Source organism: Carcharodon carcharias, chromosome 13 (assembly GCF_017639515.1).
Source record: "Carcharodon carcharias isolate sCarCar2 chromosome 13, sCarCar2.pri, whole genome shotgun sequence".
NCBI classification, from domain to species: domain Eukaryota; kingdom Metazoa; phylum Chordata; class Chondrichthyes; order Lamniformes; family Lamnidae; genus Carcharodon; species Carcharodon carcharias.
Genome location: NC_054479.1, coordinates 34,146,843 through 34,174,156, shown reverse-complemented (window position 1 = coordinate 34,174,156; position 27,314 = coordinate 34,146,843). Strand labels below are relative to the sequence as shown.

The window sequence follows — 27,314 nt, the reverse complement described above, 5'->3', positions numbered from 1 at the left end:
TTGGAAGTCAGTCTTCAGTCAATTCAATTCGCTCCCTGTAATATTAAGAAAAGGCTGAGCACACAGGATGCAGCGAAGGCCATGGGCTCCAACAATATCTGGCTGTAGTGCTGAAGACTTCTGCTTCAGAACTAGCTGTGCCTCTAACTAAGCTGTTCCAGTACAGCTACTTCAAAGACATCTACCCGACAATGTGGAAGATTGCCCAGGTATGCCCTGTCAACAAAAAGCAGGGCAAACCCAATTTGGCCTATTACTGCCTCATCACATTACTCTCAATCATCAGCAAAGTTATAGAAGGTGTTATTGGCAGTGGTATCAAGCAGCATTTACTCACCAATAACCTGCTCGCTGATGCTCATGTTGTGTTCTGCCAGAAGCACTTGTGACCTCATTTCAGCACTAGTACAAACATAGATAAAGAAGTTGAATTCCAGAGGTGGGGTGAGAGTGACTGCTCTTGACATTAAGGCAGCAGTTGTCTGATTGTGGCATCAAGGAGCCCTAGTGAAATTGAAATCACTGGCTGGAGTCATACCTAGCAAGATGGTTGATGGTTGTGCTTTTTGGAGGCCAATCATCTTGGCCTCAGAACATTGCTGAGGGAATTCCTTAGGGTAGTGTCCTTGACCAACTACCTTCAGCTGCTTCAACAATTACCTTCTCTCCATCAAAATAAGGTCAGAAGTAGGGATGTTTGCTAGTGATTGCACAGTGTTCTGTTGCATTCACAGCTCCTCAAATACTGAAGTCCATGCCTGCATACGGTAAGACCTGAACATCATTCAGGCTTGGGCTGATAACTGGCAAACAACATTGTGCCAGGCAATGAACATCTCCAACAAGAGGGACTTTAAACATATCTCCATGACATTCCATGGTGTAACCATCCCAGAATTCATCACCTTCAACATCCTGCAGATCACCATTGACCAGAAATTTAGCTGGACCAGCCATATAATACGGTGGCTACAAGAGCAGTTCAGAGATTGGGTATTCTGTGGTGAGTGACTCACCACCTAACTCGCCAAAGCTTTTTCACCATCGACAAGGTACAAAGCAGGAGTTGATGGAATACTTTCTGCTTGCCTAGATGAGCGCCACTCCAAGAAGCTCAACACCATATAGGACAAGTAACCCACTTGACTTGATTGGAACGCTGTCCACTCCTGGTGCACAGTAGCGGCAGTGTGTACCATTTACAAATGTACTGCAGTAACTTGCTGAGCCTTCCTCGACAGGGAACTCCCAAACCTGAAACCTCTATCACCTAGAAGGACATGGGCAGCAAGCAAATGGCAACAGCACTACCTGCAAATTCCCAACCACATGTCATCCTGACTTGTAAATATTTCACTATTCTTTCATTGTCATAAGGCCAAAATCCCAGAATTCTCTATCTAACAGCACTGGAAGTACTTGGACCACACAATGCAGTGGTTCAAAAATGTGGATCACAACCACCTTCTCAAGAACAATTAGGGGCAGTCAATAAGTACTGATTTTGTCAGCAAAGCCCACATGCCAAGAACATTTTTTTTAAAAATTCCACCTTTCTCCAGTTCTGGCCTCTTGTGCATTCCCCATTCACTTTGTACCATTAATGGCGGTGTCTTCAGCTGTTTAGGCCCAAAACTCTAGATTTCTCTCCCTGAACCTTTCATCCTTTTAGATACTTCTGAAAGCCTACCTTTGACGTTGTCAGTTTTTGTCTGATTGCACCCCAGTGAAGCACCTTGGGATGCTTTACTACCTTAAGTGTGCCTTATGAATGCAAGCTTTTGTTGCTTTGAACTGGCCAGGAGGAGATACCAACTGATGATTGTTCCTTCTATTTACATTTCTTTTCTCACATGGGAATACATGGTCTTTGTTCTGAGAAGCAAAATGTCCAGGAACCCACAAGCTACAATGAACCACACTATTTTACATTTTAAATAGATGCTATGCTGGGTTTGTAGAAGAGCTTTCCAATATTGTTTTCCCTGACAAATAATGAAAAACATAAAATTGCATACATCTGCAGCTAGACTTATTTTTACAAAGAAAATCTAGGAAGTGGCTGTGTAGTTACTCTTCTGTATACTGTGGTTACCGATCAATCAGATTCTCAAATGCCTATTTGATGACATCAGTGCACCATGTAACTAAAGTTTTAAGAAATGTTTTGATAAAGGTCAATTGACAAAAATCCATGCAAAGTACCTGGCCAGCAATTAGTTTTGAGTTCAAGCTTGATAATGACCAATGTGAGCTGTTGTTCAGTGCCGTAATGAAAAGCACCAACATTGTAAATGCTAGTTCATACATATTTTGGTATGATATGACAAATAGAAAATGAGCAAAAGTGGTAGTGAGTTTGTATAATTAAAATAATTAACTGTAGTTAAGCTCTAATCTCTAATTTTATTAAAGCTGCATTATTGAATTCTGTTCAAGATGGAAACTCCTGATTGCACATCAATATATAAAACATTTTCATGCACAATGTGACTGATTATGCCACTTTCTTTTAAATGATTATGGATGTGGAATTTAAAGAGTGATCCTCAAATACAGGGCTCTTCCATAAAATATAAGGCTTAAACTCTACAGTATTCAACAATGACCAGCTGGTGAGGGTTCAGAAGAAAATAGCAATGGTATTATGGGACTTATGGCTCCAAGATGCAAGAGATTCTCCATAGATGTCTTCATGAGAGCAAAGGCAATAGAAATGACAAGTCATCCAAATACTTGAAATGCTAGAAGGAATAAAAAGTGTAAATGCAACCAGAGTTTTGTAATCTAAACTGCAAATGTAGACGTGAAGATTATAAAAATAACAATCCTCCTCTAAATTTGTTGCATTTCTGTATTTGAAATAGACTTTCATACAAAACAATTGCTATTCTGTCAATGCTTCAAAAGCTGGATGAATGTCTGATTTGAATCAAGGTTAAAGATTATAAGAAAGAATATTATGGAGCTTAGCTTTACTTACCTTTGGGAGTTGAGGAAAATTTTACAGTATCCTAAGAGAAATGGGTTCTATAGAGCCGTTGTTCCTGGTGGGTGAGAGAACAGACTGTACCAAGTAGTTTTTCTCTTTCCACATGTTTGTAACTATATTGACATTGAAAAGATTGTGGTTGACTCAGTCTGCCATTGTCATGAATACAAACAACATATCAATTTGTGAATACTGTATTCAGGAGTTTCTGTTTTCTACCTGAAACTATTATGATCCACTTTCAATTGTCATTAAAAGTTGCTCGTGGTGGGAATTTTATTTCATGGAATTTTACACAAACAATGGCAATGACATAATCCATCAAAATTTACTTTTACTTTCCCCATCTCTCCTGAAGGTACTGACTGTCACAGGGGTACCCAGTCACTTTGTCCAAGTGACCATTCGTTATCCACTCTCCTGGATGGTGGTGTCAAATTATTATACTATGGAAAGCGTCACAGCCAAGCCCAATTCTTTAGTCATCAAATGTCTGCATATTTCAGCTTTCAAGCAGGTGTAACTGGCAATGATTGGAATAGCAACTTCAGCTGCTTTTCATTTTATTAACCCTTTCCCAGCCCAGATGAACTAAGCCAATTTTTACCTGCTCGTTACTGCTGCTTAGATCAACAAATTCAGGAAACAATACAGCTATAATATTTCTTTGGACTTTTTAACCAAATGCACATGTGACTTTTAATTAAAATTTGAGGCAGTTTTTCATATAACTGGCTCTATTATAATTGTGAAGAAGTTAAATGCCACAATGTTTCTTTTCACTATCCTCCTCCCAGCACTGTCCTCCCCAATCATCCCCCTTTTCCTGGGATGGTGATGCATGCCAAGGCACAGTTCCATGGACAATAGAAGTCCTCTGGTACCCTTGCCTGAGTGTCCATTATTCATGCGTGTCCTTGATTTTGAGTGTCAGCAGCCTATACAAGGTAAAAGGGTATCACAGCCAAAACAAATCCTCTTGACACATCACGCACGTTTCAGTGCACAGAGATAAAGATTGAATTCCCAGTCTGACTTTTCACACTCTAATTCAGGCATGCCTGTGTCAAATTGATGTGCCTTCACCAATGCCCAGCTGATGTTATCTAGTATCACAGGCAAAGAATTTAGTCTGGTATTTTGCTGGCCTGTATGGCTGTTTATCAAACTACCTGATTCCTTGCCCCCACCACCACTGGAGGAATTACATAATTATTGCACATTCAACATCAAAACTGAAAGAGCTACACTTGTTATAATTAAATATGCAGGTGGTGTATTTGAACCTTTAAATTGTTAGTAAGGCCACTGAACAATAGTATTGCAATAATTTGTTTAAATATATTGGGTATGGGAATAAAATTATCTTGATTACAAAAATGTACTAATTGTAAAGAAATATGAAAATATATGTCAGTATATTTCACTTTGTTATATTTATATTTCCTTTGGGGATAAAATGCACTATAGGTGGCCACAGTATCTGAGAAGTCTCGGATTATGGAGCTAGAAAGGGATCTTCTGTCACGCACGAAGGAGGCCTCAGAGCTTCGACATAGACTCATGAGCACTGAAGGTTCAGGTAGTGTGGATAATACCTCACCTCCCTTGGAAGAAATCAACTGTATGCGAGATAAGCTTACAACAATGAGCAAAGAACACCAAATAGAACTTAATACACTCAAAGAAAAACTTGAAACCTCAGAAGCAGCCCACCAAAAGGTAGTTCAACAACTGCAAGCTACCAGTGAAAAAATATCCAAGGAGAATGAGACTCTCAAGTCCAAATTGGATCAAGCCAATATTGAAAATTCAGAGGTTATTAACCTGTGGAAATGTAAGTTGGAGTCTGCAATTGAATCTCATCAGCAAGCCATGGAAGAACTCAAATTTTCTTTCAATAAAGGAGCTGGTGCCCAAACTACAGAACTTCTAGAATTGAAGAGTACCTTAGAAAAGCTTAAAGCTGAGCATCAAATGGAACTTGAGAATATTAAAATTAAGCAAGATTTTGAAAAGTCCAACTACCTAAAAGAGACTGAAAAGCTAGAATCCCAGTTATTAGCATTCACTACAGAGAAGGAGAAAGATATAGAAATTCTGAAGTCTCAGCTGGAATCTGCTACAAATCAACACCTGGTAGAGATGGAAGAGACCTTGGCAAAGCTACAGGAGACTCAACTGAAGGTAAACGAACTGCAAGTGTTGCAGGCTAAGTGCAATGAACAGGCACAAATTGTAGAAGCCCTAACAGCTAAGGTGACAACAGCTGAAGAGAAGGTGATGGGATATGAATTGCTGCAAGAAGCTGAGTCACAAGGTAAAGAGGAACTCAAAAGACTTGAAGAGAAGCTTATGGTAGTTGAGTCACAAATGAAAACCAGTGAAGCTTTAAAACTTTCTGAAGGTAGCAAGGTTTGTATCTATTTTTCCATCATTTTAATTTACTTTCATTTTTATCCCCTTTTCAAATCTTGTTTTGGTTTAAGTTTTTTTTATCATAAAAATCCATAAAAATAATTTGCAGGGTAATAGAAATCTGTGGTAAGTTTTTGGTTAAATTTTTATAATTCATTTTGTGAAATTTGAAAGTGTTTTGTTACAAATAAAAACTGTAATTGTTCATTACTTTTAAAAAATAGTTTGATTCATGAACTTTTGATTCTAAATCATAAAAAAACTGGCAATTTTGCAAACCAAATCCATGATTTTAAAAGAATCGATATATTTTCCTTTTCTGTGGGTGAGAATGATGCTCATTTTGTCTGTGGAAACAGACATTTTTGCCAAATTAGTCTCTCTAGTTAGGCATTAAATTACAAGAGGTCAAATTATTATATACAGTTATTAAATTGAGAAATTTCTGTGACATGAATAAAATAATGAATTTGCAAATATTTTCAACACCAAAATAATGTCCACATGTTTCTACAGTCCCTGATTATCATGTGTAATAAGTGTAATTGGCAATGAAATTGAGAGTCTCAGTTATTTCATGTGTATTATTCTATGTGGTTTGCATAGCAGAGGCCTATTTGTCTAGAATGAGTATAGTGTAGGAGTAGTATGGCATCATCGATAGTTCACAAGAATCGTTCGTTCTTCACAAAAAAATGCTCAAATATAGGCCGTGCCCTCTACTGATCTTCTCGTAAAGGAGCTTATTAAACATTGAAATTTTTATGCAGTATTGCAGCAAGTTTATGTAAGATTTCAAGTCAGTTACAATTGTCAGACTGATTTGGGAGAGCTGATATTAAAGGGGACCCTTAGTTCAGACTAGCTACCTACTGCGTATGAGTGGTATATCACAAGCTTCACAGAATGTACTAAGTTAATCACAATAAGTACAAATGTGATGCTTAACAAAGGCAGTAATATAGACAGTTCACTCTGGAACACTGGCTCGTGATCCTCCAGTTGACTGTGGCAGTGTCTCTTGTTGCATTCTGTTGACTGTAGTCTTTGTACTTCCTGCTTGTTGTCTTTGAGCAGTGCACCAAAAGGTCCCAAGAGCTCGCTCTTTTAGACCCAGCCATGTACATGATCAGTAGCATTTCTGAGCTGTCATTGGTTATGGCAGCACATGATCAGTCTCTGATTGGCTTCTTAAAGGTGATGGTCATCTTCTGATATAATTTCCTGTTATCCCCTAACTAGCTCCTTAAGGTGCTTTAACTGTGGGATGTCCCTCTCATATTAGTTTTTTCCATTATTTCACTAAGCTTTCTGGTTTTCTCCTGAGGTGGCAGGGTGCCTCAAGGTATTCTTGGTATCTGCTTATTTGAGATGAGAAAATGTGGTGACAGCGTACTAATGATTAATTTCTGGGCCCATCATCCCAAATGCATAATTGGTGTATTGGTATCTTGTAGAATTTCCATTAAGGCAGGTGATTTTCAGTATGTTGCTAATGTATGTTCTAAAGTAGTGCATAAGGATAACCAGTGTGTTAAAGCTAAGGTAACAAGGGTACGTAAATTTGTTATAAATTTTGAAAGAAAGTAATTACTTCTTTTTAAGGGACTATGCATTAAAACAAAAGTACAGCTTTGCACCAGCCTAGATTCAGCCTTGGTGGTGCGTTTCCACCTGTTTGATAAGATTGCCTCTTCAATGCTCTTACAGTGTAATAGTGTCCCACAATGACCATTATTACACTGAATATCTTTGATTAAAATACCTTGATCCTCTAATCATTAAATGTGGCTAAACTACAGATTAATTATTAAACATGTCCTTTTTAGTAATTATTTCATTGTCTATCCATGAGCTCTTAGTATGCTTGTACATACCTAAAATTCTAGATGGGGGTGACTCCTGGTTCTACTGCCTTTCTCAGGAATCTCAAAGATCACATTTTTAACTAATGTTGCTCATTTCCCTCTGCTTCTGCCAAATCCATAGCATCTGACCCCTCCTGCTTGTCTCTGGTCAGTATGTGCCAAACATTTCTTTCCAAGCTTGACCAGTCTAAGGTCAGCAGTTCCTCTAATCTCAACACTGCATTAGCCTTTACATATTCCAGCCAAACTTTTACATTTAGCAAGATCTCTTACATTGACCAAATTAACAACCATGCATTGCTTCTTGGCCTTTCATGGATCATAAATATATTAAGAAAAAAAAGCACATAAACCTACATGTACTTGCAGTTATAGGTTTGATATTAGTGTTAACATGTAAATGAAACATTGAACTTATCTATGTTCATGTGTCTGTAACAACATAATTGTCTCAATAAATTTCCGATTGCATTATTTCTTTCCTACATAAATGACTGCTTATTTAGATAGCTGAAGGTGATAGAGATACATGTATAGATATGGTAAATGTGAACAATTCCAAAATTCTCAACAATGACATTACTGCAATATGGGCAGCCACTATTAGACATTTTTGAAGATTTTTTTCCTTTAGTTATAGCAACTTTTGAATATCTATTTTGTAGTTATCAGAAAAAAACAAAATTATTGCCATAAATTCATGTTATTTAAAAGCAGAATAATTAGTTGCTTTCCTAATTTATTTTCAGTGGAATTGTTTTGTCAGTTAATTTTGAGTAACACCACTCAATTCTTCTGACTACAAGAATATAGATATCAAAATATTTCAGTTGGCCTAAAAAGCTCTAAATTGGGAGGGATGAGATGTTTCCGGATATGGTTCCATTATATTTTGCCCCGTTATTGAATGTTTGTGCTATGTGTTAAACTCTGACTCTCTTCATTGCCAAATTGTTTCATTTCATATGTTTGCCTGTAATTTATTGATTTATTCTCCTGTTTTGTTAATTTTGCTTAAAATGAAGATACAAGTTTCTGCTTAAGTTTATATTAGTTTATTCTGCCAAATTAAAGCTGCAGTATTCAAGAAAGAATGTTAAAATACAGCAAGTTTCGGGTAAATTGGCCTTGAACATTTATCCCACGTTTCTTTCTTTCTTTCTGTTGATCAGTGTACATCATTCTCAAATTGTTATATAAAAGCTAACCACTCTGCCTTAGTTGTTAAGGATACCCCTGAGCCTCAGAAACTGAAATTTACAATAAACAATAAATCATTTGGAACAGTTTAATAATATATGAGCACACATATGTTTTAATTCATGTCTTATGTGTTTTTGTCTTGTTCAAACAACTCAAATTGGACTCAGCACTAAAATTTCAAACAATTGTTTTGTATATTGTAGCTTTAATTTTGTATTTCATCTCTTTTGAGTTTATACTTGATTTCTGCTGTTTCAACGCATTCATCCCTTTTACTTTTATTTTTGCAATGAATTTGCATGCTTGTTATTAGGTTACTGATTTGACCAAACAGCTTAAGGAACGAGATCAGTCAGTTACTAATCTGGAACAAAACTTGGCTGTAATGAGCCAGGATAAGCAAATTTTGGAACAGCAGCTGCAGTCCATGGTAAGTGACTCATTGCACTTCATCTTTTGTCTGAAAAAGCCTGTTTGAAATAAGGATGAGACACTGTATAAAAGGTAGGTCCCAGTTTGCCTGTAAACCCTGTGAAATGTGGGTAATCATCAGCTGAAATGTTTCAACTGTTAGTTTCTTAGTTAGTTGTTAGTTGCTAGTTGTGGTCATGCTTATTGAGGACATGCAAAGAATTGACAAGTTTAATAGTTTATAATGGTTTAATAATTACATTATTCTTTAGCAGTGTTTGAGAATCTTTTTCACAATGATAAATTTCTTAAGAATAAAATGTAAACCTGATTCTTAAAAATCTTACAACTACTTCAGCATTTTGTTCTGGCTCTGTCCCTTCAAATTTAATGGATGTGGTAAGTGAAAAGTAGTAACAATATTTCAATATGACCAGTAACTTATTAGAGAAAGTATGTTGTCAAGATAGATGAAAATAACGCTCCCTGGACGTTCAGGTATTTTGTGGTGCCTAAATAGGAAGTAGAAACTTAATATCACAACATCCTTATTTTAAGTATTACTGTATGAAATATGTTTTACACATTTGTAATTTCCGTTTTTTAAAACCCTCTGCTAAACTTGAGCAATGAGGAAATGCCATTACTTTATTGACCTGGGATAAAATGACTTGAAGGTTTTCTTTTGATATGTAGTGTGCTTACTTTCAGAAAGAAAAACTTGACAACACATCGGAGACGCAGCAGAAACTACAGCAGACTATACAAGGTTAATTAAACATATTCAAAAGAAAATATTATAAAAGATCTCCCTGTTTGAATTTAAGGTATTGCGTAAGATATTTTCAGCAAAGTTATTGGTATGTAGAATTAAAGATGATGTGGTCAGATGAATAAAGAGATGGTTGGAGGGCAGAAAGTAAACAGTTGGGTTAAATGAAAGTATCTCAGTTGGAAAGATGTGGCAAGTGATGTTCTACAGAGGTCTGTGTTGAGACTACTATTTGCATAATATTTGAACTTGGGACTTAAAGGAACGCTATCAAAATTTGCCAACAACATTGGGTTTTAGGATATGGCAAATTGAGATGAAAACCACAAAAGACTGCAGGCTAATGTATGCTAGCAGAATCGACAGGTTGGTGGTAAATGAAGTTCAAGGCCGAAAATGTGAAACACATTTGGAAAGCAAGAAAAGTGTAAGAATGTGTACCAAATGTTGTACAATTTTAATGGGTGAGTAGAAGGACCTTTATATGTATTACAAAAACAACAGCAACCTTTCTTATTATTTATTTGTACTTGGGATGTGGGCATCGCTAGCTAGGCCTGCACTTATTGCCCATCCCTCACTGCCCTTGAGAAGGTGGTGGTGAGCCACTTTCTTGAACTGATGCTGCCCATGTGGTATAGGTTCACACACAGTGCTGTTAGGAAGGGAGTTTCAGGATTTTGACCCAGTAACAGTGAAGGAACTTGTATTTATATAGCACTTTTAAAAAGTAAAATTTCCCAAGGCACATCACAGGAGTATTATCAGGTAGAATTTGATATCAAGCCACATTAGGAGATATTAGGGCAGATGACCAAAAACTTGATCAAAGAGGTAGCTTTTAAGCAGCATCTTAGAAGAAGGAAGAAAGATTTAAGGAGGGAATTCCAGAGCCTTATTTATCTTTTTAGTTGTAAACATCTTACCATGTCTCTTTGAAAACCTCTTCATTTACCTTGAAATGCAAATTTCATTTACACCCTATCTGCTGAGACTTTACCCTAGTTCATTCATTAGCATTTCACATGCCCTCTTACTCTTTTGATAGTTTCAACCTTGCAGTCTATCCGTCTCTAATTAGTCAGACAGAACCTCCCCACACACACAAACATAAACCCACTTTATAATATTCCCCAATAATATTATGAAAAATAGGATAGTTTCGTGACAGAGTAACAAAGATGTCAGAAACATTTTCACGCAGTTAAGATCTAGAAAGCACTGCCTCTGAGAGTGTGGTGGAGGCAGGTTCAATCGAAGCATCCAAGAGGGAATTGGATTATTATCTGAAAAATGAAGAATGTGCATGGTTATCGGGAGAAGGCAGGAGAATTGCAGTAGGTGAATTGTTTATTCGGAGAGCCACTGCCAACAGGCTGAATTCTGTGATCCAGTGAAGTATCAGGAGGGTAGAATGTTGGAAGCTAGTTAGATAGTCAAGTCTCAAGGTAGCTAAGGCATCGATGAGAATTTGAGGAGCCACTAAGATGAGGCGGGTTGGAGTTGGGAAATGTTACGAAGGTTGGGAATGGACGGTCTTAATGCTGTTGTAGAAATATGGTCAGAAGCTCATCTTGAGGTTAAATATGACACCAAGGTTGCAAAAGGTCGGATTCAGCCTCAAGACAGTTGTCTGGAAGAGGGATGGAGTTGGTGACGAGGGAGCGGAGCTTGTGGTAGGACCGAAAACAATAGCTCAGGTCTTCATAATATTTAGTTCGATGAAATTTCTGCTCGGTCACTACTGGATGTCAGACAAGCGTCTTACAATTTAGAGACAGTGGAGATGTCAAGAAAGGTGGTGGCGAGGTAGAGCTGCGTGTTGTCAGTGTACATTTGGAAACTAACATGCTTTTGGATGATATCACCTGAGAAGGGAAAGGAGAGAAACTAAACAAAGATACAGGTTCAGGACAAGGGGAGGGGGACCTTTACAGGAAGCTTGCCATGGTGAACGAGGGGAAGGAAGGGAAGTGGCAGAGGCAGCTAATTGGATGGTCACAATCTTAATGACAAAGAAGTCCATGATCTTTTCTTGCTTATTGTTGGAGATGAGGATGGAGAAGATAGAGGAGAGGGGTTTAAGAAGATGGCAGTAGAGAACAGAAGGTGGGAGTTATCTGTACATTCTGGGATGATCCTGGAATGGTGAACAGTTTTAGCAGAAGAGGGCAGGACCTGATGGCACTTTGTGATCCAACCAGATCTGACAGTATCTGGCTGAACCAGTTGTCCATCATATCCATTCAAGTCTGTGTCCCTTGGATTAAGGGAGCATAGGTGAAGACTATCTGTGAGGAATGGCCAGGATAAGAAAGTAATGGTTTTAATGGGGACAAGGGCATAAAAGATGGAGCTAAGGATGTAGTTGAGCAGATTGGTAGCTGCTGAAATGTTATGGTGAATGAAGAGCCAAAGGCCTTTGTGATTTTGAAAGTGCAGCTGTAAGTGCATTGAGAGAGAGTTTTCTCCAAAGGTGAATACAGAATTAAGAAAGGTAGGAAAGAAAAAGTGAATGTGGGGGAAGAGTGATATAAGGAAGTGATCAGTGAAGGTCTTAAGCTACGTAGGCCATTTAGGGGGTGACATGTTGAAAATATAAGGCCACTTAGAGTGACAATGGAACCTTTGAGTCGTATGTTGAGTTATAGAACACAAAGTCAAGGAGGAAATACTGAACTTTCCAAGATCTTGGTTCAGCTGGGTGTTATAATATTGTTGTAGTTTTGGACATAACGTTGTGAGAAAGATATAAAAGTAACAGAAAAGGTGCACTGTAGATTCACTAGGATGTTATTTGGGATGTACAGTTAGTTATTGAGAGAGGCTTAATTGATTAGTGTTTTTTTTGCAAGTGCTGAAAAGGTGAAGGGGCTACTTAATAGGGGTTTTCATGTTTCTGAAGGTCTGTTTTAAAGTTGTTTCCTGTGGTCTGCGAGACAGTAACAAGAGGGAGCACACAAAATGAATTAAAAGGACAATTAAAAAATATATATTTTTGTAAGAGGTGGTGAGAATGCAGAATCATTTTTGAAATGGGGCATATAAAAGAGAATTAAACAGTGACTTGAAAAGGAGGACTATTTATGGTGAGTGAGCACAAAAGTGAGATGAGACATCACAACTTTTGTAGAGAAGAAAAGGATATAGATTTTGGGGCTCATATTACACATTTCTGTGATCCTGTGTGCTGGGGAGCAGAAAATAGACAGGATTCGGTTGCTGATCACTAGTAACTGCATGTTGTAATGTGTGGGCATTAACACCATGTTTGGCTGAGATTGTCCTGCTGACTCTTAATTGTGTAGGCTCACACATGAAGATGGCCAGTTGAGTGAGCATGAATAACCAACATGTTTGGCAATCTGGTAAAGTTAATGTACAGATATCATTGGATGCTTTTGAAAGAATATTGGCTATTCTTTAACCTTTTGGGCAGAATACTGTTTAACAACGTGATTGAAAATTTTATCCCCTGATCTTAAGAATATTAACATATTTTCTTAATATTCCATTTTCATAATTAGATACACTTGCTGAACTGAATATGAAAGAGGAGCGGAACACTTCACTTTCATCTGAATTAGTGGAGCTAAAATCTCAACTTTCTGGTGAGCAATTTGCTGTTATGATGGTTTTGCAATTTGTATTTATTACAAGATGATGTGTGCACTGAATTTAGAAGTAATGAGTCCACCAAGACTTTTAGAGATTTTTTAAAATTAAATTAAAATATTTATTAACAAAGTAAACGATTTCAAGCACATGCATAAGATTACAATTACTTACTAATATAATAACTCCTAAAATTCTTAATTGACCTGACTCCCAGTTATACACCCCCTTTAAGGCAACAGTCCAAAATAGATTTTAGATTTTAAACAAAACCAGCAAATTAACACAATACCCGCTTGACAGTGGAATTCCAAATGGCTTTGCCCCAACTTCAGTTACTTTAGATAGCAGACTTATGCACAAATGGCTAGAGGCTTCTTGAAGACTGTTTCACACGCTCCTGTTAGATCTTACATGGCTTCCCTTACATAGTTTTTCTTTCCCCTTTGTATATATTTCTCTCTAATATATAAATTCTATTGTCCCATATGTCTTTGAAATTGTATTTTCCTCATAATATTAAAACTTTCATGTTGCCAATATTGTCAGTAACCTTTGGGAAAAATAAACTTAGCCTTGCTTACCTGGCTAGTTGTAAACAAACTAAGATCCCTTTGAAATCCAAACAATCCATTCATTTATCTAAAAATGTAAATTCCCTTCACACCTTACATGCTCAGCCAGCATCCATGTTTACTTATTAACATGTCGTGCACATTTCTACACCGAGCTTCTTTTGATGATTTCAAGCTTGCGGTCTACTTGACTCCAAATGTAATTAAATCCCACAGACAGAACCACCTATACATACCCCATAAACCTACTTCACAATAAACAAAAAAAAATTATTATACTTTTGTCACATTGTGAAGTTTACTAAAGCTAAGTTTGATTCAAATTAGTATTTTTCTCATGTAAAGTGAGCATCTCTGCTCTGAATTTAGTTATTCAATTACTTAGGCGGGATTATCAATCACTTTCTTCAATTTCATGAACTTTTCAGATATAGAATTGTTCAGAGATTTTTAAAAAATACACATACACACATAGGAAGGCACAAAATAAAACTACCTTTGTACCAGGGATGGTGAAAATAATTTGCCACCATCAGTCATGATCTTATATCATTTTAACTGGCAGAACCTTTTGGGAGACTATTTACGTTTCCATTTCCCCAGATCTAATTTGCAGCTACATCAAGTGATCCATCCAGCGTCCCAATTGTGAATCTTGCCCATGTGTCTAAATGATTGAACATTCTTAATATTCAGTGTAGGAGTAATCACCCAGTAATCATCCTTACTGTCAGCTGATGCTGAGACTTCAACATGAAACCACTGCACAGTCCACCATGGTAACCTGACATTGATTGCATATTATAGACATAGACTCATAGACGTCTACAGCACAGAAGGGGGCCATTTGGCCCATCGTGTCTGTGCCAATCAACAAAGATCTGACTGCACTAATCCTATTTTTCTGCACTTGGCCCATAGCCCTGAAGGCTATGGCAGCACAAGTGAGTATCTAAATACTACTTAAATGTTACGAGAGTTTCTGACTCAACTACCCTTTCAGGCAGTGAGTTCCAGACTCCCACCACCCTCTAGGTGAAAAAATTTCTCCTCAACTCCCCTCTCAGCCTTCTACCTCTTACCTTAAATCTATGCCCCCTAGTTATTGACCCCTCTACTAATGGAAAAAGTGCCTTCCTATCCACCCTATTTATGCCCCTCATAATCTTATATACCTTTGTCAGATCCCCTCTCAAACTTCACTGCTCCAGGGAAAACAGCCCCAGCCTATCCATCTTTCCTTATAGCTCAGATCCTCCAGCTCAAGCAGCATCCTGGTAAATCTCCTCTGCACCCTCTCCAGTGCAATCACATCCTTCCTATAATGTGGTGACCTGAGCTGCACACAGTACTCCAGTTGTGGCCTCACCAGCGTTTTATATTCTAGCACAACCTCTTGTATTCTATGTCTTGGCTAATAAAGGCAAGTATCCCATGTGCCTTCTTAATCACCTTATCCACCTGCCCTGCTACCTTCAGGGATCTATGAATATGCACACCAAGGTTCCTCTGATCTACAGTGCTTTCCAGGGTCCTACCATTCATTGCGTTAGCCCTCCCCAAATGCATTACCTCACACTTTTCTGGGTTGAATTCCATTTGCCACTGCTCTGCCCACCTGACCAGTCCATTGATATCCTCTTGCAGTTTACGGCTATACTCCTCACTGTTTACCACCCCACCAATTCTTGTGACATCCGTGAACTTCTGATCATACCCCCTACATTTAAGTCCAAATCATTTATGTACACCACAAACAGCAAGGGCCCCAGCACCCAGCCCTGCGGATCCCCACTGGAAACATACTTCCAGTCACAGAAACATCCCTGTATCATCACCCTCTGCTTCCTGCTTCTCAGCCAATTTTGGATCCAGTGTGCCACTTTGCCTTGGATCCCATGGACTCTTACTTTCTTGATCAGTCTGCCATGAGGGACCTTATCAAAAGCCGTGCTAAAGTCCATGTAGACCACATCAAATGCATTGACTTCATCAGCACCCCTGGTTACCTTCTCAAAAAATTCGATCAGATTTGTCAAACACGACCTTCCCTTAAAAAATCCATGCTGACCATCCCTGATTAATCCCTATCTCTCCAAGTGCAGATATATTCTGTCCCTCAGAATTCTTTCTAGTAACTTCCGCACCACCAAGGTTAGACTGACTGGTCTGTAATTTCCTGGTCTATCCCTTCCTCCCTTTTCTAATAATGGTTCAACGTTAGCAGTCCTCTGGCACCTCACCTGTGGCCAGAGAGGATTTGAAAATTACTGCCAGGGCCCCTGATATCTCTTCCCTTGCCCCTTTCAACAACCTAGGATACATCTCATCCGGGCCTGCAGATTTATCCACTCTTAAGGCCGCTAAACCCTCTAGTACCTCCTCTCTCTCTCTCTCTCTCTCTCTGTTAATTTCCTCTAATATTTCACAGTCCTCCGCCCTGATGTCTATATCTGCATCGTCCTTTTCCATTATGAAGCCCAACACAAAGTATTCATTGAGGACTGCACCCACGTCTTCCGGGTCCACACACACATTGCCTCTACGGTCCCTAACTGGCCCTACTCTTACCCTAGTTATTCTCTTGCTATTTACGTATTTAAAGCCGTTTGGCTTTTCCTTTACTCTGCCCACCAATGCTTTCTCATGCACTCTCTTAGCTTTCCTAATTTCCTTTTTAAGGTCCCTTCTGCACTTTTTACACTCCTCTAAGGACTCTGCCATATTGAGCCCTCGGTATCTGCCATAAGCTTCTCTTTTTTCCTTAATCCTAACATTTATGCCCCTTGATATCCTGGGTTCTCCGGACTTGATTCCCCCCCCTCCGCCTTTGACCTTTATTGGAACATATTTGCCTTGTAGTCCTCCAAGGAAATTTGCCTTGCTATTTCCTCCTTGAATGCCTCCCAATGCTCTGACACAGTTTTATCTGCAAGTAGAATATTGAAGTTATTTGTCTCCTTTCATCTTTGATTTTGGTTTCTTTGACTAATAGGACTGGCAGATCTCTATGTACTTTGCAAGGCAGAAACAGAAAAGGCTCTTGAGAAGGAGGGAGAGGAGAAATGCAAAGATTCAGAAAAGTGGCATTTTTAGAATGCTTTTGAAAGCACAGCAGGAGATTGCAAGGTGGAAGGAGATACTAAGGGTAGGAGCATAGTGACTTACAGTCACCACCAGCGAATAAGGTAGAAGAGCCGGCTCTTATGGTTTGAGGGCTGGAGGAGAGCACTAAGGTAGGACACGATATGGGGCATTGAAGGATTTAAAAGCAAACAGGCTAAGTTATTGATCCAGAGGGCATAAAGGTTCAGTTAAGAACTGATGTGGGACTTAGTTGTCTTAGTGGTTGTAACATTTTGAGTGAGCTGTAGATTATGGAGGCAGTGGGGCTGTCAAGGAGAACTCTGCAGAAGTTGAGGCTTTCCAAGGAAACATTGTCAAAAGTTTTCTGAAAGTCAAAATAAACTGTACCATATAGAGTTCAATTATACAATTGAACTATAACCTCCTCAAAGAAGTACAGGAGATTTGTTTAGGCAGGATCCCCTCCTCCTAAGTTTATAATTGCTGTTACTAAATCCTGAATTGAATTAACTTGAATTAAACTAAAGGGACAGACTTTCAAATTGAATAAATTATTGATAAAATTAAATTACAGCGTATAAATGTTTATGCAACCTCCTACGTATTAAGAATTTACACAATACCAATACGGCTCAGATGTTTAATAATGGCGTTAAAAGGGCATTTATGCATGGCTAACAGGTACTAATGTGGTAGCATTCTGAACAAGTACAGCATTTTTGTAAGTCTTCTCTTTTCCAGAAATATTTGAACACCTGAGCCTTCCTTTGGGATATTTTGAATCTTGAAAGATATTTTATAACTTTCTTTGCAACGTTTTTTACACTTTGTACTTTTTGTTGCTTATGTTGTCCTGTGTGATGTATTCTGCTTTCATCAGCCGTGGAAAGAAAAATAAAAGTTGAAGAGGAAAAGGCTGAACAACTAGCTCAGGATAAATCCAAACTTGAGAACACCATCTCTGAGATGATGAAATCTTCAGGGGATAACTCTGCTCAGCTCACAAAGATGAATGAAGAGCTGAAAGAAAAAGAAAGGTACCTTGTTAAATTTTGTGTGATTGCTTGCGTGAGATTATTGTGATTGGTTATTGATCTTGAACAAATGATTTATTCTCGATTTGTTAAGTCTGTATTCTAATGTCTAAGAGAAAACTATAATCAATCCTGTTACATGCGGGTTGCAGTGGATAAAAATTGTATAACCAGACTTGTACATAATGACCAATAATGTGAGGGACGAAACTGGAAATTGAGAACACTTTTGCTGACATTAGGATCACATTTTCTGCATTGTTTTTTTTTATGTGTCTTCTCCATTTCCTTTAGACATTTCTCTTGCTGCTCTATATAACTATTTGGAGATTCATCAAATAATAGTTTTTTCTTTTTTCTTTAGGAAGCAGGATGAACTTCAAGCTCTGTATCATCAATCCAATGAAAAGATTGCCCGTTTACAGGAAAATTTGGAGCAACTCACATGTAAAACAGAACAGACTCAGCAGGAGGAGCTACAGAAACATCAGCTTGAGCTTAAAGCAATGCTGGAGAAAATGACAGACCTGGTACGAGCAACCATTCAGCTGTAGCTTTAGCACCAGCTATGAATAAACTTCTAATGACAAAATTTTATGACCCCCCTCCCTAAAAAAGAAAGTGCAGTCTATGCAGAATTTTGAATGTTTACTTATAAAAGTGCAAGTTAACCATCTTATCCTTTAATGATTTTTCCACAAAACCCATCCACTAATATTTCATGCAGTTATTGCATAATTATGTTTTAAATTTGTACAGTTCAGATTTATCAAGTGTAAATAAAGGATGTCTCCATACTTTGTGAATGAGAGGCTAATTAGAATGTGACATCTTTTGTGTTGTTGTAAATCCCACCTCAAATGTGCAGCATTATAAATTATTTCAGATGTGAAAAATCAGACAAATGCATGAAAGAACACAACATGCTGGCAAACTATTTCCCACTTTTAAAGTCTTAGACTTTCTGAACATTTGTAGGAATAGCATCTTAATTTCATTCTGTATTGCATGTTCACTTCAAAAAAATCTCTTTACTTAGCATGTTCATATTTTTTAAGATGCATTTGCCTTATATATTTAGAAAAGTTATAAACACATTTTTAGCTTTCTGAGAAGCTTATACTGTTGTGTTTTGCTATGTTTTTAACTTGAAGGCTGTTGCAAGGGCTGTTCTAATTGTTGATTCCCACAGAAAAAGCAGGTGGAGATGTACAGTGCACACAACAAAGAGCTGCAAACCACTCATGAGAAAGCCCTTTCAGAAATAAATACCAACAATGATGCACTAGTGAAAGGGCTGAAGCAGGACCTAGAGGAAACCAAACAAGCACTGAAGAGCACTGGGGAGAAGAATGATGAAAGGGAAAAACTGGTAGAAGAATTAAAGCAGCAAGTAGAAGAGGTCCAGGTATTCTTGCAACCATTAAATTTAGTTGTTCATTTCTAAAGCCTGTATATTTTGCAATGTGAGAGGAGTTTAACTATCTATTTTGGAGTGTGGAAAGCTCAGGTTGTTGAAAAACTCTAGGATGTAATTTATTTTCTGTTTATCTACATCCAAGGTATTGCTGGGCTCTTTATATTTTTTAAAATCAGTTTTTGTTTAAATTTTGAGGTGGCTTGTTTTCTGATTTGAGGCCATCCTGCAGAATATTTATTTGCAATATCATACCCAAAAATTATCCTATTTGGGTAGTAAATGATGACAATACATAGAATTAAGTCTCTATTCCACATTTGAAGCTTTGAAACAATCTCTATTGTACATTCTACATTTATGATTAAGTGGCTTCTGAATCAGCATCAAGTTGCTAATATGCAGTGCACAGTCTTATTTCCTACATGATTTAACACCAAGACTACTTGCTCATGTTACTACTGTAGTAGTGTCTAGAGTTCAATAATTATTAAAAGATATTATTTTAACTGCATTTGTAGTACTTAAATGCTATATTCAGTAAATAGATGTTCACATCAGTTGAGATTCATGGACAAGATGAATTCTTAGGATCGGAATAAAGGTCCTGAAACACAGTTAGTAAAGACTATTGCCAAGTATGTGAGTTGTTCAGTCTTGCCTTAACTAAAAATGCATATTATCTAACACAAATTTGGTGTGCTAAGAAATATAGTACACGTTTTGTCTAACTTCATGACAATATTGGATGCTACATAAATTTATAACCACTTGTTTAATATGCTAATTATTTACATTCCTATTTTAGAGAAACTTGTAGCAGTGATAGTAAGAAAATTCTTATTAGTTGGCTGTTCATCTGCACACTGTAGTTTATTTCTTGCTTTTGTCTTCCATTCATCATGTTTTATAATAATCCTTTATGTTGCTATGCTCTTGCAGAAAATAAGAAATATTGTCATTTGGCACGAAAATGAAGCCTTTGGGTTCCTCAGCTGATTTATCAGGAACAAATTCATGTTCCTTTTTTATTTGCAGAGTTGCTACCTTCCATCATGGGATTTGGCAGCTCTATAACTGGAAGAGACACAAATTTAGATGTGCCTTTAACATCTAAAATACTTGTTTTGGAAAACAGTAGTCAACAAGTAAACAAAGTCCTCTTCATTCAACCCTTTGACCATAATCAAATGGACTCCGTTTTAAGGTTCCCTCTGGTGATTCCATGGTCTCTAATTTTCACAATCCCTGTTTGCTTGAACATGGGTTCAGTCCTCACCAGCCATTCACATAGTGGTTAACCTAAAATAGTTCTTTTCTTCTACTTGGCATAGCAGCACCTATTAAGGGTGTACTTGCCCCAAATTCTTCACTGTCTCTCACTCTGAGAGCCTATAAGCTGTGTGCATGTGCTAAAGCTTACACCTGACTTTGAATAAGTTTTGACCTCAGCCCCCTTGCAACCAGGTCACATGGGCTCATCATTGGGCAGAGTTCAGCGCAATTTCACATCAACCTCCCATTCCAGGGCATTCTGTTTTCCCTTAAATTAAAAGAAACAGTTTAAAACATAACCATCTTATAAAGCCTAGCTGTCATAACAATCTGGTGAAATGGGCCATGATGCTGGACAGGTGGAAATGGGGAATAATCTGAAACTCATTCTTTAGGAATATAGTTTGACAATTTGAGTATTCCCATCTCCCTGGGCAAGCCATTTTTTAAGCTATTAAAGCACGTGCTAAAATAATCAGAATATTATAGTTAAAAAAAACGTCGGATAAGAGAAAGATGTCAGATGATTTCACTGCAGTAAAGACTTAAAATACAATTTTAAAGGAAATAAATTAAGCAAATAATTTGTCTTGTAAGATAGTATATAGGCTTACAAATACGTTGAGTCAATGCTCTTTTTGATTTCTATTCCACTTTTCCAGGTTAAAAACTTCCTTTTGATTCAAGCCAGACTCCTTACCTATGGTGTAGACAGTGCAGTAGCATGCTCAACACACTTCCTATCTTCCCTTCCATTTTTAAATAAGAACACAACTCTGAGTTGTGAATTACTGTAAAATCTAATATTGCTCATTTGGTGTATCACATCTTTTTCATGTCAAGTGGAAAAACATTGCTGACATTGCAAAATAATTTATGCTGTGAAATGCTTTGAAGTGCTTTACAGGGAAGTGACAAGAGTAGGGCAATTTGGCTCCATTGCGCCGGGTTTCAATGCTATGGGCAGAATTTTCTGCCTGTTGGGCGGGTGGGCCCGACCCAATCTCCTCCGGCGGGCAGGGAGCCGATCCCCACCGGAGAAGCCGGCCGTCATTTTATGTGGGTGGGCCAATTAAGGCCCAACCAGCGTGATGCCGGCGGGAAGCGCTATGCACTTCCTGTGCGAGCGGGGGGAGAATTTCCCAAAAGCAAGAGTGCGCACGAAAGAGCGCACATCTCCCTGAGGCTAAGTGCTGCCTCAGGGAGATCGCTGACACTTCTTTAAAATATTAAAAATAGAAAAAAAAATTCCTTAACATGTCCCCCTCATGTGACAATGTCACATAAGGGGGTATGTTCATAATTTACATAATAAGTTTATTAAACTTTTTTAAACCCTACATGAAACCTCATCCCACTGGCGGATGAGGTTTCATGGTTTTTCTATTGCCCGCAGGGGCTCCTGGCCTGCCCACCAACCTTAAGGTTGGACGGGCAGGTCTTTTGATTGTATAATTTATCCTGTCAATGGCTTCAATTGGCCATTGACAGGTTAGCAGGCCCGCAGCTGATTTTGCTGCGGGCCCGCCTGCCTGAAAATTTAAATGGACCAGGATGATGTCGGGGATTCCCCGCATCATTTTATGTGTCGGCGAGCGGGCCCCGCCCCCTGCTCACTGACGGCAAAATTCTGCCCTATGAGTTTGTTTTGCCTCCAAACTGATAAGAGCGGTGCTCACAAACATTTCTGGTGCTAGACACATGGCACGCCAGTTTATTGAGTGTGTTAGCAGATATGGAGGGAGCATCCACCAGAAATAGGCAGAGTAGGCAGATTGTGTCAGCAGTCATTACATAATGTTTATTTGATGCCAGTACTGCCACTTTGGAGCACAAAATTCCAACTAATGCCCTCTGTTAACCATATACAGCTGACCATATATTCAACAAATGTTGTAATCCTGAGAGAGGATAGCAGGCTCCAACTATGTGGAGCGTTACCACTCCCCCAAGGCATGCCTCAGAAATTCTGGTGATTTGTTAGAAGACCCCGCAAGCCCCTTTGAATGCTGGTATCCACAACCATGACGGCAGCAGTCTGAACTTGCATGGCAGAAAGCTAAACTTCCACTGCAGGGCACAGATGTTGGTTGGCTTCTGCTTGTGCTGCATTGGAAACTGCGTCATTGGTCATCAGGGGCTGCATCGAGGTTGGGTTTGTTAGTGGGCTAATAGAATTGGCCAACACTTGCATACTGGAAGAATGGGTTTCAGGCTTTGCGGAAACCCCTGTGAAAAATTGGTACCAGACTCCTCCATGTTCCTTGATATTGACTGCAGGCCTGCTAATGCATCAAGCATTTCATCATGCAGAAAATCACCAAGGTTCCTTTGGCAGCAGCTTCAAGATCTATGAGGCTTACCATCCAGATGGACAAGGGCAGCAGATACATGGGAACACCACCACCTGGAAGTTCCCCTGTAAGCCACTCACCACCCTTACTTGGAAGTATATCGCCGTTCCTTCATTGTAGCTGGGTCAAAATCCTGGAACCCCCCTTCCTAACAGCGCTGTGGATGTACCTACACCACAGGGACTGCAGCGGCTCAAGAAGGCAGCTCACCACCACCTTCTCAAGGGAAATTAAGGATGGGCAATAAATGCTGGCCTAGGCAGTATGCCCACATCCCATTAAATGAATAAAAAAAATCTCATTAGCTTTTTCTGTAGCCAACCCTATTGAAGTTATCTCTGAATCCTCTGCAACAGAACTCACTCTCTGGTGAGCTGGCGCCTATGCTGTCCTGTCCCCTGCCCTGACTGCCAGCTACTCGTGCAAATTACTAGCAGTATCTGAACTTGGTGGCTATGAGAGTGAGTGATGATGGTTTTCTTTATTACTGTCTTCCTACTTTTCCAGCACTGCCTGTCCAAGTGACATTTCCTGGGTACTTGAAAGGAAAAAGGCACGAGGGTAGGGCTGTGGTGAGAGAGGGAAAGCAAGAGGTCCACGCTTACAGCATCTCCAGTTTGTAAATGAGAAGAGATTGTAAAATGTGACAAGGAGGATTAGATATGAGGATTCTGTAATCTTCGATGGTTTCAGCCTCGCCAATGGCTACAGTCTTAGCCATGGCTGTTCTAATGATGATCACAGTCACCTCCACTAAGGTAAGAACATGCAGCTATGCATGCACCCTGCCAGATAGCTACTGCTGTCTCTGTTTATGCACCACATTGTCCTGCAAAAGGGAGATGTGTCAATGTACTGTTGTGATTGGTGAAGACTGCTGGTAGGTGAATGATGGGATGTAGTGCATTGAGCTGCGTGAGTTACTAGTGGTGCAGTTGATGCTGTATGGAAAATGATTTGTTCACTGACCTTGACCACTTATGTGAGGTTATTGAACTGCAAAATGGTCCTTGGGGCTATATTCCTGGCATTGGCCATTATGGCTATCTGATCTCACTGCCATCACAAAGTTTGTCTGCAGGGCCTTCTGCCCCATGTAAATAGATGACATGTTTCCTTCACACCAACTTCTGCTCCAAGGCCTCCGGTGTGCCTTTGGAAAATCTTGGAGCCTGTTCTCTGCCACATTGTGCCATTCTTGTGTCTTTCCCAGATAAGAATCAGTTGAAGAATGCTTTCCTGCTCCAGCCAAGAAAGCTCCTGTTCTTTAAGAGGTGGAGGTTGGCTTTACGTGGGTGTTATGGCACAGCGGAGGGTAAATGCTGAGCTGTTCAAATCCAAGAGGGAAACTTGAAACAACTGTCACAACTGTTTACAATTTGTATTTATTTCGGGATGCGTGCCTTGAATTCAGCAGTAATAAGACCACCGAGTCTTTTAGGTTTTTTACAAAACTAAATTAAACTTTTATTAATAGAAGTAATAATTTTAAGCACATACATAGGTCTACAAATCACTTCTATGATAACTTCTAGCTCCCCTGATTAACCTAACTCCCAGTTTAACTTAACTCCCAGTTACACCTATGTTAAGGCAACAGCAAAAACACATAGGGTAGGATTTTCCATTTGACATGCGGGGGGGCGGGCCCCGCATGTCCGCATGTAAAATGACACGTGGTGATGTCAGGTGAGCATCCTGACATCAGTCACCGTGCCCCATCGTGATATTTCGCTGGGCGGACACGCGATGAAGTATGACGTCCGCCCGCCATTAACTAACAGGCCACTTAAGGCCCTTTAGTCTTCAATCAACGCCGATTTTTCAGCACCCGTGCAATCTTTGGGTCGGCGCACGGGTGCAATAGGCAGGCGGGTAGGAGACATTTCTATTAACCTCATCTAAGGGCAAGATAAGAGGGCTCAGTGGGATTGTGAATCTGCTCTGTGATGTATTTATTGGAGAAAGTTTTTAAAACTTGCCTGTGTAATCTGCAGTACTTCAGAACGCATCCCAGCAGCTTTTTCTGGACTTTTAACCTTCAGGCCAGCACTCTGCAGTGAGGAATTTTTTCCGGGCCTGCAGGTTTCAGGAAGCCTTCCCTTAGCCTGAGTATGGGATCTGATCTGTCCACTGGAGGCAGTTCCTCTGAGGAGGAAGGGAGATCTAGAAGGAGAAGAAGGAGGAGGAGGCCAGGAGTGCACATTCAGCTTCCAGGGGAGCCTTCATTGGGAGTATAGGCACAGGCACAAAGGGCGCAGGGCTAAAGATAGTCCAGGGTGGAAAGGGCCTCAGAAAATGCCACTATCCTGTTGCCAGGGTATACAGGTGGCGAAGCAATTACCTCAATATGTCTGAGGTGCAGTGCCAAAGGAGGCACCAGCTGTCAAGGGAGACGGTGAACTATATCTGTCAGATGATTGGGCCTGAGATCTCCCCTAAATGTGGGCGGACACCCCATGCCAGCGGCTCTGAAGGTCACAGCTGCCCTCAACTTCTATGCCTCTGGCTCCTTCCAGGGCTCGGTGGGTGATCTTTGCGGTGTCTCCCAATCAGCTGTCCACACTTGTGTCAAGCAGGTTACAGATGCTCTGGTCAGATGGGTATTGACCTTCACCCACTTCCATTGGAGCCAGGCAAGCCAGACACAACGAGCCAAAGGCTTCGCGGCCATTGCTGGCTTCCCCCGCGTCCGGGGTGCTATAGACAGCACACGTGTGGCCATCAAGGTGCCAGCAGGTGAGCCCGGTGCCTTCATCAACAGGGAGGCCTTCCACTCCATGAACATGCAGATAGTGTGTGATCACAGGATGCTGGTACTACAAGTCTGTGCAAGGTACCCAGGCAGCTGCCACAACGCCTACATCCTCGGGCACTCCCAGGTGCCGGGGGTCTTCAGTGCTCGGGCCCGGCTTGATGGATGGCTGCTGGATGACAAAGGCTATCCCTTCAGGTGGTGGTTCATGGCGCCTCTCTGCCATCCAAGAACAGAAGCTGAGCAGCGCTACAATAGGAGCCACGCCTTCACAAGGGCTGCTGTGGAGAGAACCATCGGTCTTCTCAAGATGCATATCCGGTGCCTGGACCGCTCAGGGGGCGCACTCCAGTACCCCCAGATCGTGCCTCGGTGCTAGTGGTTGTATGCTGCGCTCTCCACAATCTTGCGCTGGAAAGGGGGGACGCAGTGGACGATGAAGATGTTGGCACAGTGGATGCGGCTGCACACAATGAGTCCAGCACTGATTCCGAGGATGAGCATGCAGAAGGAAATGCTGAGGGGGTAGACGCTGACCCGGAACTACTCCAAGGAGGCAGGGACACCCGGAGTGCTTTTATCCAACGAACCTTCAGCTAGTACAACACAGATGGAGCACCAGGACAAGCTTGGGCTGCCGCCTTGATACTCGGCACCTAAGTGCAAAATCTGCAGGTCATTAGCACGTAGTAGGTCTTGTACCTAAAGCTGAATGTCCAAAAAAACACTCATGACACTTTTCTTAAACATACATATGCAAAAGAAACGAGGCACCCTCAGCCATGGTTACACATCTGGCATTTAATGTGTGAATCAGAAGTTATCACAAATATTAAACAATAGTGTAAGCAATCCCCCCCCCCCCCCCGGTTCATTATGCACTCAAACTTCCATTAGCAATGGCCCAGCAATGCTGCAACAATAACTAATTTAACAATCATCAGTGCTATGGCTGTTGGGAGGACAATGCGGACCTCACTGTTGGCCTTAAATATCTGTCCGTGCCACCCCACCTCACCGACACCAGTAGGCCTGGGTGCATGGTGCCTCTCCAGCTCAAGGGCCTCCTGCTCAAAGTGGCTCAATATGGACAGCTGTGTCTGGCTGCCTCCAGTCCTCATGCTCAGCTGCCTTATGAGCATTCTTCTCCTGAAAAAGAGAGACGACCATTGGTTAGGGCAAATTTCACATGGACTCTGCTCGCGCACACCACACCCCAACCAGAGTGGGGCATATCAGGCCTCCAGTGGCTCCTCTCCCCGCTGCTGCTGATCACTCAAAGATGCTCGGCCTGCCCCCCACCCCCCCCCCCCCCAACAAATGCCTCCTTGGACAAATGCTGCCTACATCACATTAGGAACCACACAGTATTTCTTCTCATAGCAAGGAGGCGCAACCATGTGCAGCGTAGAGGGCAGCAGATAGTTCGGTGCCGCAACACCTTGAGGCTCCACTTCCACCATCTCACTACCCTGAATAGGACATGTCCTGGAGTTCTGAGTATACACCTAGGTGCAACTCCTCCAGGTTGCCCCTGA

At 40.2% G+C, this 27,314-nt stretch overlaps 1 protein-coding gene across 8 annotated transcripts in view; it reads left to right on the top strand.

The window, feature by feature from the left end:
* Positions 1-27,314, top strand: part of clip1a (CAP-GLY domain containing linker protein 1a) — a 166,035-nt gene that overhangs the window by 72,766 nt on the left and 65,955 nt on the right. For all 8 annotated transcript variants that reach the window (XM_041202209.1, XM_041202213.1, XM_041202212.1 and 5 more), the window contains 7 exons: positions 4,463-5,407; positions 8,795-8,911; positions 9,604-9,661; positions 13,192-13,275; positions 17,822-17,978; positions 18,340-18,505; positions 19,168-19,383. In XM_041202209.1, coding sequence (XP_041058143.1) covers positions 4,463-5,407; positions 8,795-8,911; positions 9,604-9,661; positions 13,192-13,275; positions 17,822-17,978; positions 18,340-18,505; positions 19,168-19,383 — 1,743 coding nt within the window. The remainder of the gene's footprint in view (positions 1-4,462; positions 5,408-8,794; positions 8,912-9,603; positions 9,662-13,191; positions 13,276-17,821; positions 17,979-18,339; positions 18,506-19,167; positions 19,384-27,314) is intronic.